The 16,379-nt window shown below is 45.8% G+C and overlaps 1 protein-coding gene and 1 long non-coding RNA gene across 16 annotated transcripts in view; one reads left to right on the top strand and one right to left on the bottom strand.

Annotated features, from left to right (window-relative positions):
* Positions 1–16,379, top strand: part of Bcas1 (breast carcinoma amplified sequence 1) — an 83,939-nt gene that overhangs the window by 47,183 nt on the left and 20,377 nt on the right. For 7 of the 15 annotated variants that reach the window (XM_030252200.1, XM_030252201.1, XM_030252199.1 and 4 more), the window contains one exon: positions 1,800–2,006. In XM_030252200.1, coding sequence (XP_030108060.1) covers positions 1,800–2,006 — 207 coding nt within the window. Of the gene's footprint in view, positions 1–1,799; positions 2,007–10,237; positions 10,280–14,200; positions 14,366–16,379 lie in introns of all 15 variants that reach the window. The other 8 variants (XM_006500381.3, XM_006500382.3, NM_001164369.1 and 5 more) reach the window with 2 other exon arrangements.
* The window catches only part of Bcas1os2 (breast carcinoma amplified sequence 1, opposite strand 2), a 24,075-nt gene continuing 7,989 nt past the window's right edge, over positions 294–16,379 (bottom strand). Inside the window, exons 3-8 of the long non-coding RNA NR_040610.1 lie at positions 8,601–8,709; positions 7,197–7,327; positions 5,046–5,266; positions 1,973–2,207; positions 1,555–1,609; positions 294–556 (exon numbers count right to left, since the gene is read on the bottom strand). This is a non-coding gene — a long non-coding RNA (breast carcinoma amplified sequence 1, opposite strand 2). The remainder of the gene's footprint in view (positions 557–1,554; positions 1,610–1,972; positions 2,208–5,045; positions 5,267–7,196; positions 7,328–8,600; positions 8,710–16,379) is intronic.

Below are 16,379 nucleotides of genomic sequence, written 5' to 3'. Positions count from 1 at the left end.
CCGGCCATGGCAGGATCTGGTCCTCTCTCCTCTTTCTCTACCTGTCTCAGTTTAGAGTTAGGCAGATCACAGGCACCAGTGTCCTTATCTGAAAATGTAAACATTGGAAAGATGGCCTTTAAGACTCTGATCATCTAGAGTGTCTTGGTGTACACCTGTATATAATCCCAGCACTCTGGAGGCTGAGGCAGGAGGATAGCTGCTTCTGGCCCAATCAGAGCTACGTAGAAAGTCCTTCTATCAAAAACAAAACAACCAAAAAGAATCCAGAACCAAAAATATCCTGAAATGTTCTGAATTTGTCTGAATACCATTTTTATTGTCAGATATTTTTCTTTTAGTCAGAAACTGTCTGGGAATTTAAAGGGATCCTGTCTCGAAGTCCAGAGAGCAAAAGACGTGAAGTGAAGATGCTTGCTGTAGTGGAGTCAGCTCGAAAGAATCCGATGCTAGAACTTGAATGTCAATACTCACTCACGTCTGGATAAATCTGGGCTTTGTGAGTCCTTGTCCAGCGATACAAGGGAAGCAGAGACTAAGAGTTAATTCGAATCTACTGGAGGAAAGAAAAGGTGGATTAAACAGATATGTTGGTGCAGAGCTCTGTTCCCCGACTTGAGATGCTGTGGTAGAGGCAGGAGGGTCAGAAGTTCAGGGTCAGCCTTGGCTGTTTAGGGAGCTGAGGCCAGCCTGGGCTACATGAGGTCCTTTGGGGATGGGGAAGGAAAAGAAAAATAGAGGGGAAAGAAAAGAGAAAAGAAAGGGAAAGGAAAGCAATATGAGATGCCTTCAACTGGGCTTCAGCACAGCTGGGGGCGGGGGAGGGGGAAGGGGAGGAGGGATGCCAGGGAAAGAAGAGGGGGGAAGGAGCAGAACCAACCGCTACCTTCCAGAGAGGCTGTGTGTGGGCTGTGAATGGGGTATCTAAGGATAGGAGTGTGGTCTGCGGCTCTTCACCAGTGTTCAGACTCCCTTCTGCCTTCTCCATGGCCCGAATCTCCAAAGTAGAGAGTGGGAGAAGAAATTCAGAACTCCTATGGCCGACATATTATCCCCAGCCTTCCTTGGCTTCCAGTTTGGCTTGGGAAGGTGTGCAGGATTGTGTGCAGAGTCAGAATATGTCTGTGTCTGTGGATGGTAGCCTGGTCAAAATGATTTGGAGACAGGGGCCTTGGCAAAAACTAATTAGCTCTCTCTCTCTCTCTCTCTCTCTCTCTCTCTCTCTCTCTCTCTCTCTCTCTCTCCTCTCTTTCCTTCCTTCGACTGTGTGTGTGTGTGTGTGTGTGTGTGTGTGTGTGTATCTGTGTGTGTGTGTGTGTGTGTGTGTGTGTGTGTGATGTGTACAGGCACATGCAGCCACAGTAGACATGTGCAGGTCTGGGAACAACCCTCCAGAGTCAGTTCTCTCCTTCTGCTATGTGGGTTCTGGGTTTTGAACTCAGGTCATCGGGCCGTAGGCAAGTTTCTTTCCCCACTGAGCCAAGAGCTAGTCCAGAACTCCACTGTCTAATAACACACCTCCTCTCTCTAAAACCTACCCCCTAAGTTACTTACATAAGCACCATCACTAACAAGTCTCCCCCTTTTTTCCTTCTTGAAAGGAAAATATCTGGAAAAAAAAAGATTTTAACATAGAGCTACATTCACAATGGAAATGTGCATAAAACAGAAATTTTGAAAGAAGATTAACATCACACAGGACCCCAGCCGATGCTTATATTAACAGAGAGCCTTTTACTTTCGAAAGCATGACATTTTTCAAGTGTTTCCCTTTGCTTCTTAAAAACCAAACTTTACAGGATACTGAGAACTCACCCACGACTTCAGCCAATCTCAAGTCGGACAAAGCCAACTTCACACCCCAGGAGACCCGAGGGAAGACAAAGGCTACCAAAAGCTGCAGCCCCCCACCGCCACCTCCTGAACCCACCAGCGAAGGGAGAGACAGCGGCAAGGAGAAGGCAGGGCCCACCTCACTACCGCTGGGAAAGTTGTTTTGGAAGAAGGTGAGTCTGTCTGTGCGATGTTTGCAGGGTCCTTGGGGTCCTGAGGTGGCTCAGGAGTTATTTCAGGTGGGCCAAATGGATGTTGATGATTCTCAGAGATTATCTTCCTCCTCCTCCTCCATGATTCAACTTGTCACTGAATGGAGGACTCCTAATGTACTCCTGGGTGGAATGAGATGCCGGTCTTGCTGTACGCAGGTGCTTTGTGGGGGAGAAACAGAGACAAACGAGTAACAATTTCATTCATTGCATGGCCTGGGTCAGGCACAGAAGGCTGTGGTGTGGCGTGGCTACACTGTCCCTCTGTGATGGTCGGTAACCTGGGCTTCCTCAGCACACAACCTGCCTGGGGAGAAGGCGTTCTGTCTTCACCCCTCCCTGTCCAGATGCAACCTTCTGAGCTGCTTCTTGATCCCCATTTTAGAAAACAGGGGTGTCCACCACATCAACAGCAGGGGGAGGACTGTGGTGGCTCAGAAACGGTGGCTGGGCTGAAGTTTCACATTGGTGCCGAGCGAACCCCACTGTAACTCATGTTCAGAACCTGACCTGGTTCAAATTCCTCCAAGAGATGAATGAGAAGCCGGGGTGGATTCGCACAGCTGGAAGCACCTATCTCAGTGGCTTGTTGAAAACCTGTGGTGCCATTGGGCTCGCTGCCAGGAACAGTGGCAATACAGACACCACTGCCCGGCCCGCTTCACTCTCTCATGAAGGATCCAGCTGGACCCAGCCCCGAACCACTTTCTGGTTTACTTCTTGTTGTAGAAAGTTTTTCTTCTAGATGCTTCTCGGGACACTGGTTCCAGTCATTCAGGAACACATTGGAACATGTCAACTGATAGCTTTCAATCCTCTTTCTGCCTATACTTAGTCATTTAGAAGCCTTTTGCCAGCAGTATAATGTAGAAGACAGTTTCTAAATGATTTGCATGCACATATTAGTGACACAGGAAATTACTTCAGTGACCCATATTTGAATATTCACGTTTAAAGAATGATCATATAGTCACATATGAATGAGACATATATGTATTATGTACATATATTTATCATCTATATAGCTACATACCATATGAATAAGTGTATATGGTAGTTATACACATATTCGGCCAGGTATGATGGTTCATGCCTTTAACTCCACCACTCAGGAGGCAGAGGCAAGAAGATCTCTGAAATTTCGAGGCTAGCCTGGTCTAAGGGTGACTTCCAGGACAGCAGGACTAAATAGAGACACCTGGTCTCAAAAAACAAAACAAAACAAAACAAACATACAAAAACAAAAATTGTACATATATTCAAAGTAACTTGAGATCAACATAGATTTTTGCAACCTAGAGAGATGGCTCTATGGTTCAGGACAGGAACTGCTCTTGAAGAGGGCCTGGGTTCCATTCTGGCACCTATACTGATTGGTTCATAGTTGCCAGGAACTCCAGAGGACCTGATGCCTTTGACTTCTGTGGGCACACGAGCATGTGCGTGGGCACACACACACACAACTAAATCATTTTTGAAAGCAGATTATTGCTCAAGGTGAGGCTAGGTGCACCGAGTTTAGAAAGGAATCCAGCAAATAGGGAACACATTGCATAAAAAGTGGTCCCGGTGTGAGGCAAATTTGGATTCTCCAAGAAGCACACACCAAACAGAGAAAGTATGTGAATGATTGGGGGGGGGGGTTGTCTGTGGATGTCAAAGGGGTGGGGAGGCCACAGTGAGAGGCGGTTGGGAGAGGGGCAGAAGGGAGGGAGAGAGAGAGGGGGATGGAAGGGAGGAAGGAAGGAAGGGAGGGAGGGAGGGAGGGAGGGAGGGAGGGAGGGAGGGAGGGAGGGAGGGAAGGAAGGAAGGGAGGGAGATCTTGGCTTGAGGCTGGTGCTGGCAGATGCGCAGAGGAAAGATTATAGCTCAGACTGTCCATGCCGAGAGTCCCATACTGGACAGGAATACGTGACCCAGGACCCCTCTGTGCTCTGTCAGTGACAGAGTCATCAGAGACAGCACCGTGGAGCACTGAAGGTGTGACAGGCGAAATCTGTCCTTGCAGAGAGTCTGACACACCTCCCTGTCCCAGCCATCTGGGCTGCTGTCTCACTGACAGACCTTTCCACCCGCTGGGCCCACTAGGCAAGGAGGCCCCAGCAAAAGGCCAGACGCTCCCAGATCCACCCCTACCCCACCCACCCAGCTGTACGACCTGTTTTTAAACTTCGTCACCCTTTCAAATCTATGTTGTGCTGCCCGTTTATTCCTGGATGTGTGGCCTTCCATTGGAGTGTGGCCGGCTTACCAGGGCCTACTCTTTTAAAGAAAACTGACTCTCAGTCTCCCTGCAGCTGTCAGTTGCCAATCATACCTTGGCTAGGGTGGGACTTCCTGTCCACCTTCCCTGTCCGTGTTTAGTCTAGCTTATAGCTCCTTGTTCTCAGCAGTATACAAATCTTCCATGGGATTCTGACAGGTTTTTTGTTGTTTTTATGAAAGTGTTTACTGTTGTTAACAGCCTAGGCTACATTTTAGATTAAGCAATTAAGAGCCAGTGGCTACTGGGGGAAGCTGGGGTAATTCTGTTTTTCAGGGGTTTTTTTGTTTTGGTTTGGTTTTGGTTTTTTGAGACAGGGTTTCTCTGTGTAGCCCTGGCTGTCCTGGAACTCACTTTATAGACCAGGCTGGCCTCGAACTCAGAAATCCACCTGCCTCTGCCTCCTGAGTGCTGGGATTAAAGGCGTGCGCCACCACGCCCGGCTTGGTTTTCAGGTTTGAATGATTCATGCCAGACATTCCCTACCACAGAGAGGTTGAAAAACTGAAAAATATCCCCACGTGTTATTAAAATTATTAATGAAGAAGAAGTAACTTTAGTATAAATTTAAGTGTGTTCCATGCACTGTTTGGAACATTATTATTATTTGCCAATCTGAACTTCAGATTTAATGTGACATTAAGTCACTTGGCTGCTCCCTTCCAGGAAGCCTTCGGGATCTGTCTGGTCTCCATCTTGTTTATTCCATTTTTAGTCTGGGCAGCTTTGTATCTTACCTTCGAAACACTGCCTGCTCTTCGTCTGCACCCAAGCGAGCGTCTCTCTCAGCCACTCTGTCCAGTTTTCCTTCTGGCCTCTGCAGCTCTCTCACAGAGCATTCTGGGTAATCAAACTGTCTCTGCCCTTCCTCTGATGTTATCTGGAATATCTGCTCACTGGCCACGGCGGGCACCGAACTGTCACCTGGTCCTCCTGGTCTCTCAGCCATAGGCGTTTCCTAAGGACAGAGAAGAGGGGCAGAGGCTTGCTTAAGGCTCTCATCTGCCCCTGTGCACTGAGCTGGGAAACCAAGCCAGGGGCAGATATAGATACGGCGCAAGACCAAGACTTGGCTCATCACAGGCAATGCCATGCTTTCAGAGAGGGAGAGAGACACTGCCCATCCCCTCCATAGACAGACTGGCTTATGCACAGGAGCAACACTCACAAAGGCCAGAGACATCTTAGACGTGATGAATGCCTTAGGAAAGAGAAGTGCCTAACAGGCTGGTGTGGGCCGTTACCACAGTTCTGATCTCCATCCGTAGATATTCTGTGTATTTTGAGCTCTGTGGCTGCATCTGATTTATATCTGAACACCGTGGAAGAGTAGAAACCACACCTCGTGGCTGCTCCCTCTGGGGAAGCCCGAGGAATCTGGACTCGGTCCTGACTATTTGTTTATCAGTAGGAGAGCTATGTGGTAAAACCACTGTGCATCGAGCTCACCAGCTTGGTGACGTCATTGATGAAGTCTGAACGGTGGAGGAAGGTAAAGACCTCAAGAAAACAGGCTGAGGTTGATATGACCTAGAACTCAGTGTTACAAGAGTCAGTGTGGCCCTGGACTACAGAGGATGAGCCATTAAGGTTCTGAGACCCGCATCACACCCTGCCTACCCCATTCCAATTTTGGAATTTGTAATTGAAGCAGTGTTTACACTGACTCTTTGTATTGGGGTTGTTAGGGTCAGAGCCTGGGTCCTGGCAACTATTAAAGCTAGGCTACTCATCCTCGATCCACCAATAGTGAAAAGCAGGGCGGTATTTAATGGGGCTACATTTGGAGGAGGAACAAATAAAGAAGCCCAGTGACCCCGACTCCATCGTCAGGGGCTGGCGTGCGGTTTATGGTTACATTGAGAGCAAGGGGTGTGCTAAGTTGTCTTGATCAAGTCGTGGCCCTGCCCATCAATGACTCATCAGTGTGCTAATTTCTTTGCATATGCAAATTAGCCACAACAATCTCCTTGAACTGATGGATATAAACAAATCTGTGTCCCACCCCCACTTGTCCTGTCTGTGTAGGTCTAGGAAGCTAAGACAGGTGAGACTGATCATAAATTGTTCTGCGCTCTATGACCACGGTGTTCGGGACTTGGGATCTGAATTGATTTTCTCTTCCATGGGGTATGAAATGGTGGCTGGACTTGGCCTCTTGGCCTTTCTGAATCTTTATGTTAGCTGGATGTTTCAGTAGCTGCTGATGGGGAGGCAGAACCTTCTGGCAAACTTATGAACTTATACAAAGTTCAGAAAGATTTGGTGGTTCTTGGGTGCAGTCCTAAACACACACCCACCCCTTAACATTGCACTGTACAAGGATTTTTAATTTTTCCATATATATATGTATATTATATATATATGTATGTATATATATGGGATTGAACTATATTCCCTGACCTCTCCATCATATGTGTGTGTGTGTGTGTATGTGTGTGTGTGTGTGTGTGTGTGTGTGTGTGTGTGTGTATGGGATTGAAACTTGGCAAGTACTCTACCACTGAACTATATCCTCACCCCCACCCCCACCCCTGCCCCCACCCCATTTTGTTAGTTTGAGGCATGGTCTGGACCAAGCTGCTGATGGCATGGCTCTCACCTCAGAGTGAGCAAGGGTTTACCCTGGGGCTGTTAGTGACCATGGCCCAGGAACAGACTCAGGTTCTCTGAAACACCACATCCCAGCAGTAACAGTTTCATGAACTTTTCATCTTAACAGAACAAAGAAAGTCATAAATCAGCACACTTCTGAAATCTACTGCTGGAGACCTCAGTGCCCAGCAGCGTGGAGCATGGTCTCCGATGCTATCTCGCAACATCCTTAGCTCTGGGGTTGATGCAATATAGGAGTCCGTTTGTGAAGACCACAACAGCCAGTCGCTTACCCGTGGCCCCTCTTAGCAAATATTCACGATTGGAAGTTGAGAGCTTTGTTTTCTCCGTTTGCTTTCATGTGTGCTGCTGTCGATGCAGCAGAGATGCTGACACCATGTTGACTGAATAGATCTAAACAAAACTACGGTCAATGTAAAGAAAAAAAAAAAGAATATAAATTCAAGTGGTCTAGGACAGTATTGAACTCAAAGACACTGTCAAAATTGTTCAAGTATGGGGGACGCTCAGTTGGGCTAGTTTTCGGAATAAGGACTGTTAGGGCCGATGAGATGGCTCAGTGGGTGAAGGTGGCTTGCTGCCAAGCCTGATGACCTGAGTTCAGTTCCCGGGACCCATCTGATGGACAGAGAGAACCTTGGTTGACCTCTGACCTCCAGGTGCATGCTGTACCACACATAAGGAAACACAGAAATAAAAGTAGCATGGCGTTTACAAGTGTAACATAGCAACCTCAGATTGGTCACAGACCCACTAGGTAGCTATTCTTAACCTTCCATTCCCACCTCCAAGTGCTGGGATTTTACAGGCATGTGCCACCATGCCAGGTTCATGTGATGCTGGTTACCAACTAAATTGCATCCCGAACCCCAAAACACACAGAAGGGTCTGGAAATCTAAAGCCACAGTGAAGATTAAGGAAACATCGGTGTTCATTCTAAACACCGCCCATCCTACTCTGTCACCTATGCCCAGCTGACAGTGTCTTCTGAAACTGACAAGCTAAGAACTTTATAGACGGGAACGTCCAAGACACAGACTGGCCTTGCTGCAGAAAGCTGGGGCGGGAATGAGACTTGAAACCCTGTGTACTCTACTCTTAAACAGAGCGGTTGTTTCCTCGACACAAGGTAGACAGTATATTGACTCCTGAAGCCACTGGGGGGGTTAGGCTTGAGGAAGTCTGGCTTTTAAAAGTATCCTTTGAGTCTTTGCCTGTGTGTAATATTAAATAGCTTCCCACTGGCCTAGAGAGAGGGGTTGGCTCTGTCTTGGTTACTTTTCTATTGCTGTGATAAAAATGCTATGACCAAAAGCAAGGCGCAGGGGACTTTACTTCAGGCCACACTCCATCACCAAGGGACGTCAGGGCTGGAACTCAAGGCAAGAACCTGGATGCAGGAGCTGAAGGAGAGGCCATGGATGGATGCTGCTTACTGACTTACTCCCTATGACCTGCTCAGCCTGCTTGCTTATAGAACACAGGGCCACCTGCCCAGAGGTAGCCCCACCCACATCAGACTGGGCCCTGCCACACTGATCACTAAACAAGACAATACCCTACTACAGACATGCCTAGCCACCGAGGTTATAAGAGGTATTTTTTTTTTCAGTTAGGATCCCCTCTCCCCAGAAGTCTAGGTTTGTGTTGAGTTGGCAAACACCAACTAACTCACATGCCAAGAGAGCACCATTCCTTGTAAAAAGCTTCCGGCTGTAGCATCATTTTCTCACTAACAGAGGCCTCCAAGAATGTTATGTTCGTCTGTGCCCAGGATGTCATCGCTATGGAAACAAGATGAGCAGAAAGAAACAGACCAAGCTGATGATCCTGGCTAGACAGACAGCTAGTTCACAGTCACCAGACAGAGGCATGGCCTTCAGTATGGTATCCTCACTCTCTAGCTGTTTAACCCCAGCAAGTGACTTGGCTTCTCTGTGCATTTCTTACACTGTAAACGGTGGTTATATACATACTGTTTGAGATGCTTTAAGGAAGATAAGATATGGCAGGTGCCAGAGGGACGAGTGTAGATTATCCCTTCTCTCCTTCCCTCCCTGTTACTACTAAACAGGACTAAAGTCACTTCCCTAAGTGGTTTTAACTTAGAATCCAAGAAGACACAAAAAGATGTGTGAGCATACTGGTGTCATCTGCGATGTGTTTTGTTTTGTTTCTGGAAAATTCTCAAAGTAGTCTGTATCCACCCACACTCCACACACCAAGTTTTCAGAACCGCTGAAGGAAAGATATCAAGATGACCTCCAGTGTCATAGCCAACTGGTAGAAGATAACATTGACCTTTGGAAGAATCAGGATGCCCCCTCTATTTGGGGCAGTACTCCAGATGCCAGGAGCCTCCATAGGATAAAACAGTGTCTGAATTATAGTGTGTGTGGAACCCCCTGGCCTTTCATGGGCTTTTCCAATCAGGTTGAACTTGAACAGGACAGAGTTGGCCCAGACTGAGGGCTATTGTAGGAAGCAGCCTCCAGTGCTGACCAAGGACTACGGTCAGATAGGGCTGGAATCCTCTTATGGGGCAGGAGTGCCTACTTGCTCCAAAAAGACCTGGGGCACACTTCTCTAGTTCTCTCATAGAACTCCCTCAAGATGTTTATGTTTTCCCTAACAGTAGCTGTGTTTTTAGGGGCTATATTTTTCTCTTGGGTTAGGGAGGTAGCTCAGTTGGTAGAATGCTTGCCCAGCATGCAGGGAACCCTGGCTTTGCCCCCCAGCACCACATAAGTTAGTGCAGCAGTGCACACTTGAAATCACAGTCCTGGGAAAGCAGAGGCAAGAAAATCAGAAGTTTAACGTCATCTTTGAGTACAGAGCGAGTGCAAAGCTAGACCAAAACATATGATATTCAGCAATAAAAATAACTGTTGTTACATATTATCATATAGTTACATTATTGTTCTGATTTTATAGGCTGCTAGAAAATGCGAGACAAATACGTTCTTTCCCACAGCCGCAATTCTATGGCTCTCATTTTCTGTGATGTTCCTGTCTCATGCATATCCTACCTGTGACATTGTATTCATTCTCTGTTGCATTTTGAAATACACAACTAGCTATACTTGCTATATGGTTGGCCTTTGTGGAAGCCTCCTTTGAGTTCCTGCCAGAACAAGGTCCACATTTGCAATTTAGTATCTGAGAACTGCCCTACTGGTCTGGTAGACCAGATAGCCCAATTTAGCATCCGAGAATTGTTTCACTGTACTGGTAAACCAGATAGCCCTTTGCTTTCACATGACTTATGCTGGTAAGACTTTGACTCTTGATTTTGTTTTTATCTTCCTCTAGTCAGTTAAGGAGGATACACTTTCCACAGGTGCAGAGGAGAACGTAAGTGACTGGGTGCCATCTTAAATCATTCCACTGTCATCTTCAGTGTGCTGGGCCATTGGGTGCTCAGCATGGAGATCTCTGATTTGCACATCCTGTGTAGACTCTTTCATCCCTTTTTACAATTAGGGACAGAAAAGTGGAGGGACCAACACTGGATCAATTTTTTATGATTACCTATGATAAGGAAAACAGTAAGAGCAATGTCAGCACATTCTCTTGTCTAGTTTGTCATCCTTTGGGGATGAACGAGTCTACTGCACAGAGTAATGGCTTTGCACATCTGTAAGGGATGGGGTTGCATCTTCTGCTTCATCCTGCATTGATTGCTCCTTTACCTTCGTTTCCATGGTTATCCAGATTCTTGCTAACTTTGGGTGGTACTCAGGTCTTTTGGTTTGGTTTTGCTTTTTTTTTCTTTTTTGACTGTTGATCTGTCACTGTTTATTATGTCAGCACTGTAACTGAGGAGGAGCTCATCTCCCCTTTGTATTTGTACAAGGAGCACTGCACTCCTATAAAAGATTTTAAAATGTACAAGAAAACACAATTCCAAGTGCTGTAAACATAACCAACAACCAATTTCTTCACCTACACATCCATTCTATAAACACAAGGTTTCAACTTGAGCCCATGTGTTTTACATGCTAAAAACTGGGCTTCTTGGCCCAGCAGAGGTCTGGTGATACTGGCTGGCCCTGGGTGTTGATGGGTTACAGGATTTCACTTTAGATGATGACCAGTTTATATCTGACTTGCAACACCAGCCATCAGGTTCAACAGAGAAATGGCCTGATCACAGTGAGTTCTCATGTCCAGTTCCTTTCTGGAGAATCTAGAGGTGAACGAGACTATTGGGAGAGACATGTCCCAGATTTCTGTTTCTCAAATCTACCTTGTGAAAATTTCAACCCTGAGCAATTAATCAATGGGGCCTTGGGAGCTTCAGCCCCAAGACAGCAGCTCTCAGTGCTGAAAGCAATGCAGAGTTTGAACATTTTTTTAAAGATTTATTTATTTATTATATGTAAGTACCTGTAGCTGTCTTCAGACACTTTTTCTTCTTCCTCTGGCTCCACTCACTCACTGTAACTGTCTTCAGACACTCTAGAAGAGGTCACCAAATTTCATTACAGATAGTTGTGAGTCATCATGTGGTTGCTGGGATTTGAACTCATGTCCTTTGGAAGAGCAATCGGCACTCTTAACCATTGAGCCATCTCTCCAGCCTGACTTTGAACATCTTTATGATTGGCATAAGTGACTTCACAGCTTCTTAAGATACAATAGGACGTGATCACATTGCCCAAGCAAAATGTGGCGGGATCCTTTTGGAGTCTCTCATGTTCACTTACTATGAACAGTGTGTAAGCATTCAGTTACTAGAGCCAAGTGGATTCTGGGAATCCAAATATTTTCCCTGAGTATTAGTCATGATGGGACTGGACATTGGAATGGCTGTGTATGATTTCTTTTATGTACTTTTTATTTTCATTGGCATATATATTTATATATACATATATATGTATATATACTGTATGCATGTCTGTATACATGTATATACACACATGTATATATATATATATATATGTGTGTATATATATATATATATATATATATATATATATGTATATATGCACTTCACATGGTATAAAATTACACAAGGACATTTTCACTCAAGCATATAGCATACTTTGAGCATGCTACCCTCACACTCCTCTCCCCTCCTCTCTCTTCCCATTCCCTTCCCCAGTTTCCATTGTTCCTCTAAATGTGTTATGATTCTTATAGGAAAAAAATCCTGACAATGTGTTGGCTTTGTTATTTGTTGTTCTTCCCCTCTCTTCATATGTTCTTTTGTTCATTCATCGACTCTTTCTTTCCTTTCGTCTTTCATTTCTTGAGGTGAAGTTAATAAGTCAGCCAGGTTCAGGCCTCTCATGATTCCAGAAAGTTCTTGTGAGTTTACTGGATATTTTCTAAGAACCCAGAATCTTCTCACCTGAAAAACATCAGTCAGCTTGGAGGTTCTGAATTCTCTAAGCTTTGGGGGAGAAACCAGTGTATCCCTTCATCCCAGGAGCCCCATAGTCCCTGCGGTTCAGGTGTTAAACTCCGGAGTTGATCTGAAACAGCGCTTGAGCCAGCTACTCTCTGCCCCGGCACAGTCTCTCTGCCTCTGGCTCTAGGCTAGCTCTAGCAGTGAACAATCTTGGTCTTCCCAGCTCAGGTTCTCTTGTCTCTGGAGCCACTAGTTCCTTCTCAGCCATCCACCCCTGTGGTCGGCAGTCACAATCCCCCTCAACCCAGCAAATCAAAACTCTAGAAGCTTATAATTAAACAGTCAGATTTATGTATCAATAAATTCTTAATTCACAAGATGCCCACACAATAAATTCAGAGCCAATTGATAACGGTACAAGCTGCCCATCTAGGTTAGACAAGTTACCCCAACTATTTTATCCCTATATGATGTCATATCTATCTGTGGCTATTTAAAACCATGCTGGTTCTGAATCATCCTGTCCAACATCCTCCTTCTTGCTTCCTTCCCTCTGTTCCCTCTCTGCAACTCTTAGCACTGCCTCCCTTTTCCCTGCCCAATCACAGGCCTCCCACTGCACTAATATTTAAATTAATTAGACAGAAAAAAATCCTGCCACACCATCTCCCACCCTTCCACAGCAGTATGGCAACAGCTCTTCTGTGGCCACAAGGTAACAGATGTAAGGATGAAATCCCAGGAGACCAAGGACAGCAGAGCCAAAGGATGCAGAGGGTCCAAGTTCTTAGAGGATGGCAGAGCCTCGAATATGCTCAAAAACATTTTGCTGTTGGTCGTTCTGTTTCACTGGCCAGTAGGAAAACCCCCCATCTTCCTCAAAGTGGCTGCTACCCTCTGGTATGACTTTAGCCAAGTTAGCCCACTGTTTGTAATCCTTATTTGTAAAATGGGGATAACATTACCTTTGTAACCTTGTCCCAAGGTGTTATGTAAGAAGGGCATTGTATGACAACAGACATGGAAAGTAGTCTAAATGGACTCATAAGCGTTGGGTGCTACATGGTCATGGAGTAGACAGGTTTAATATCAACACGAGTAAGAACCGATAGCGTTAGCTGAATTTCTGTGGTGCCTGTTACAAGCCTAAAACCTTGACATGTGTTGCCTGATTATTGGTGATCTTTCTTAGTCCCTGTTCTATTGCTGTGACAAGACACCATGACCAAGGCAACTTATGAAAGAAAGTGTTGAATTGAGGGCTTGCTAATAGTTTTAGTGGGTTAGTCTATGACCATCACGTTGGGAAGCATGGCAGCAGGCAGGCAGCATGGTGGGCGGGTGGTAGCCAAGAACTCACATCTGCTCTACAAGCAGGAGACAGAGTTAATCGGAATGGGGTATCTCAAAGCACCCAGTAACATACCTCTGCCAACAAGGCCACACTTCCTAATCTCTCTTAAATAGCTCCACCAACTAAGAGCCAAGCATTCAAACATGCTAGCCTCTACAGGCTTTTCTCATTCAAACCACCACATGATCTTTACACAGGCTGGATGTAATTTCTCTGAGGCAGACTGGAGAGAGCCTTACTGGAATGGAGGGGTAGAAGAGACTCCTGTCTATGTCTATACCTTCATAGGGAAGGGAATTTGCCAACTGGATCCCTGGCTGTCTATCCATCTGTCTGTCTGTCTGGTGTTCAGCAATCATATGTCTGTGAGCTCATTATTTGCATCCTGCATATTGCCTCTTGAAGATTTGCCTACATAGAAACTAGTCACAGGTTCAAACCCACAGCTACTCTGCAGACAGAACACCCAAGACTCCTTCATAAAACATGCTTTCGGGGAATATTTGGCTTTGAAGGGGTTGTTTTGTTTTGTTTTGTTTTCTTATTACCTGGCAAAATAATCTAGGCGGTGTGTGAGTCACCAGTAGAGACCGTAAGGCTTGAGGAAGTAGAATCCAGCTTACAAACTGTGGATCTCAGTGAAGAGACCCAGCCTGAACCCACAGACGTAAAAGTCAAAGAAGAAAGCAAACCCCGGAAGACCCCTCTGATGGCGTTTCTCAGACAAATGGTAAGCCACTTCAGGTCCCTGCAGAGGGGACATGCCTGCCCATCTTCTGAGAGTAGGGGGTCCATGTGTGAGCCTTCACTGTGATGAGGCATGGGGTCTATGGATGGGCTCACGAGAAAATTCCTTTCACTCTTCTCATTCCATCATAAGGCTTGCTTCTTGCTAGCATTCCTTAACTCTGATAATTCTCTTTTTAGGAAATTAAGAGAGACTTTCTGTTGTAGGTTTTGACAAAGTATCGACCCAGAAGTTAATTTCATTACTGGCTTTGCACTCTCTCTTTGATGTTTGCTTCAGTTGTTGGTAAATGATTCTCACTGTGGTAATGAAGTGAGCTTTCCTCTTATTCAAGTGAATTGTTTACATAAAGAACATAAGGCTATATAAAGATGGGGCTGGAGAGATGGCTCAGCGGTTAAGAGTATACACTGCTCTTGCAGAGGACCAGAGTTCTGTTCCCGGTGGCTTATAACATCCTGTATCTCCAGAGGGATCCAATGCCCTCTTCTATCCTCTTAGGATACTGCACACACATGGTACATATACAGTCAAGCACACACACACACACATATATACACATTTTTAATTAATATATTTACATACACATATGTACATAAACATATGTATATATGTATTTGTATATATACATATAAATTGAAACAAGCCCTTAAAAGCCATATAAGGCATTTTCTGGATTAAATATTAAATAGTGTAACTTATAGCCAGGCATAGTAGCTTACACTTGTAATCCTAGCACTTAAGAACCTGGAGTGGATTCCTATGTCAAAGCTACACTGTGCTACACAGTAAAATTCAGTCCACAAAACAAAAAAGGCCAAAGCCGTGGACTGACACAAAGAATTCCTAAAGTGACATATGAGATATGAATGACCTAGGTCATTGGAACACAGCCATGCTGCCTGATATTCTTACAGGGGATGTGTCTGGCTACATAGCTTCCTTGGTGAATTTGCCAAGCTCTTAATCTCTGTGGAATGGAAAGAATGTGGACAGACAACTTTGGGTCCCCGTGACTTTCAATATCTAGGAACTTAAACAGGCACAAGAAAACTAAAGTCACAGGGCGAGAGCTGCAAAGAAACCATTGCATAATTCTCTATTAACGAAGAGCAAGGCCTCCACCATCTGTCCCACCATCCATCCCACCATCCGTCCCACTATCTGTCCCATCATCCGTCTCTCCATTCTTCTGGCACCCCAATTTTCATATTCAAGAGTCTAACCAATGTGCAGATAAAGAGAAAGGCAGCCAAGCCCTTGCAGCTGGAACCAAGACGTATTAGCAGGTATTAGCCCAAGACGGTGTCCTTCTCTTGTTGGCTCCTTGTTGGCAGGGAGGCTGTAGAAGCAGTGGGCAGGCCGAGGCTGATCCCACCCCTCTCCATGTCCATTTGCTCTAAAAGAGAGTTTGAGGCCAGCGAGATGACTCTGCGGGAAAAGGCACCGGCTATCAAACTTGACATCCTGAGTTTGGTCTCCCAAACTCAAACAGCAGACAGAGAGAAATGGCATTGGCATTGTCCCCTGACCTCCAGACGTGCACTGTGGCACCCAAGCACATGTGTGCGTGCGCAAACACGCACACTGCACAAGCCTGTTGATCTGGGTTCCAGCCCCAAAACTTGTTTGAAATACTGCTGCTGTGGCAATCATCCGTCATCCCAGCCCTCCTACTGGGGGAGGGGAAGTGGAGACAGAACAGTAAATGGCAAGAACTGACTCCCAAAGGGTTGTTCTCTGGCTTCCACATGGGTGACATCATACCTGAGAGCCTCCACACACACAGGCACGGGCACACGCACACGCCTACACACAAAGGGGTGTGGGGCATTTAACACAGTCATTCCTTGGGGAATAAAGCCCAGTAAAGGGGAAAGAAAGAAAAAGGATCTTCATTGTTACTCTGGCTCACACTCAAGGAGCAAGCTTCTGTATCTCACACGCAACCTTGCCTGCGTGAACGATGTACACACGTGTTTGGAGGTCAGGGGGC

This window comes from Mus musculus, chromosome 2 (assembly GCF_000001635.26).
Source record: "Mus musculus strain C57BL/6J chromosome 2, GRCm38.p6 C57BL/6J".
Taxonomy (NCBI): Eukaryota; Metazoa; Chordata; class Mammalia; order Rodentia; family Muridae; genus Mus; species Mus musculus.
This window is presented reverse-complemented; position numbering and strand designations above follow the sequence as displayed.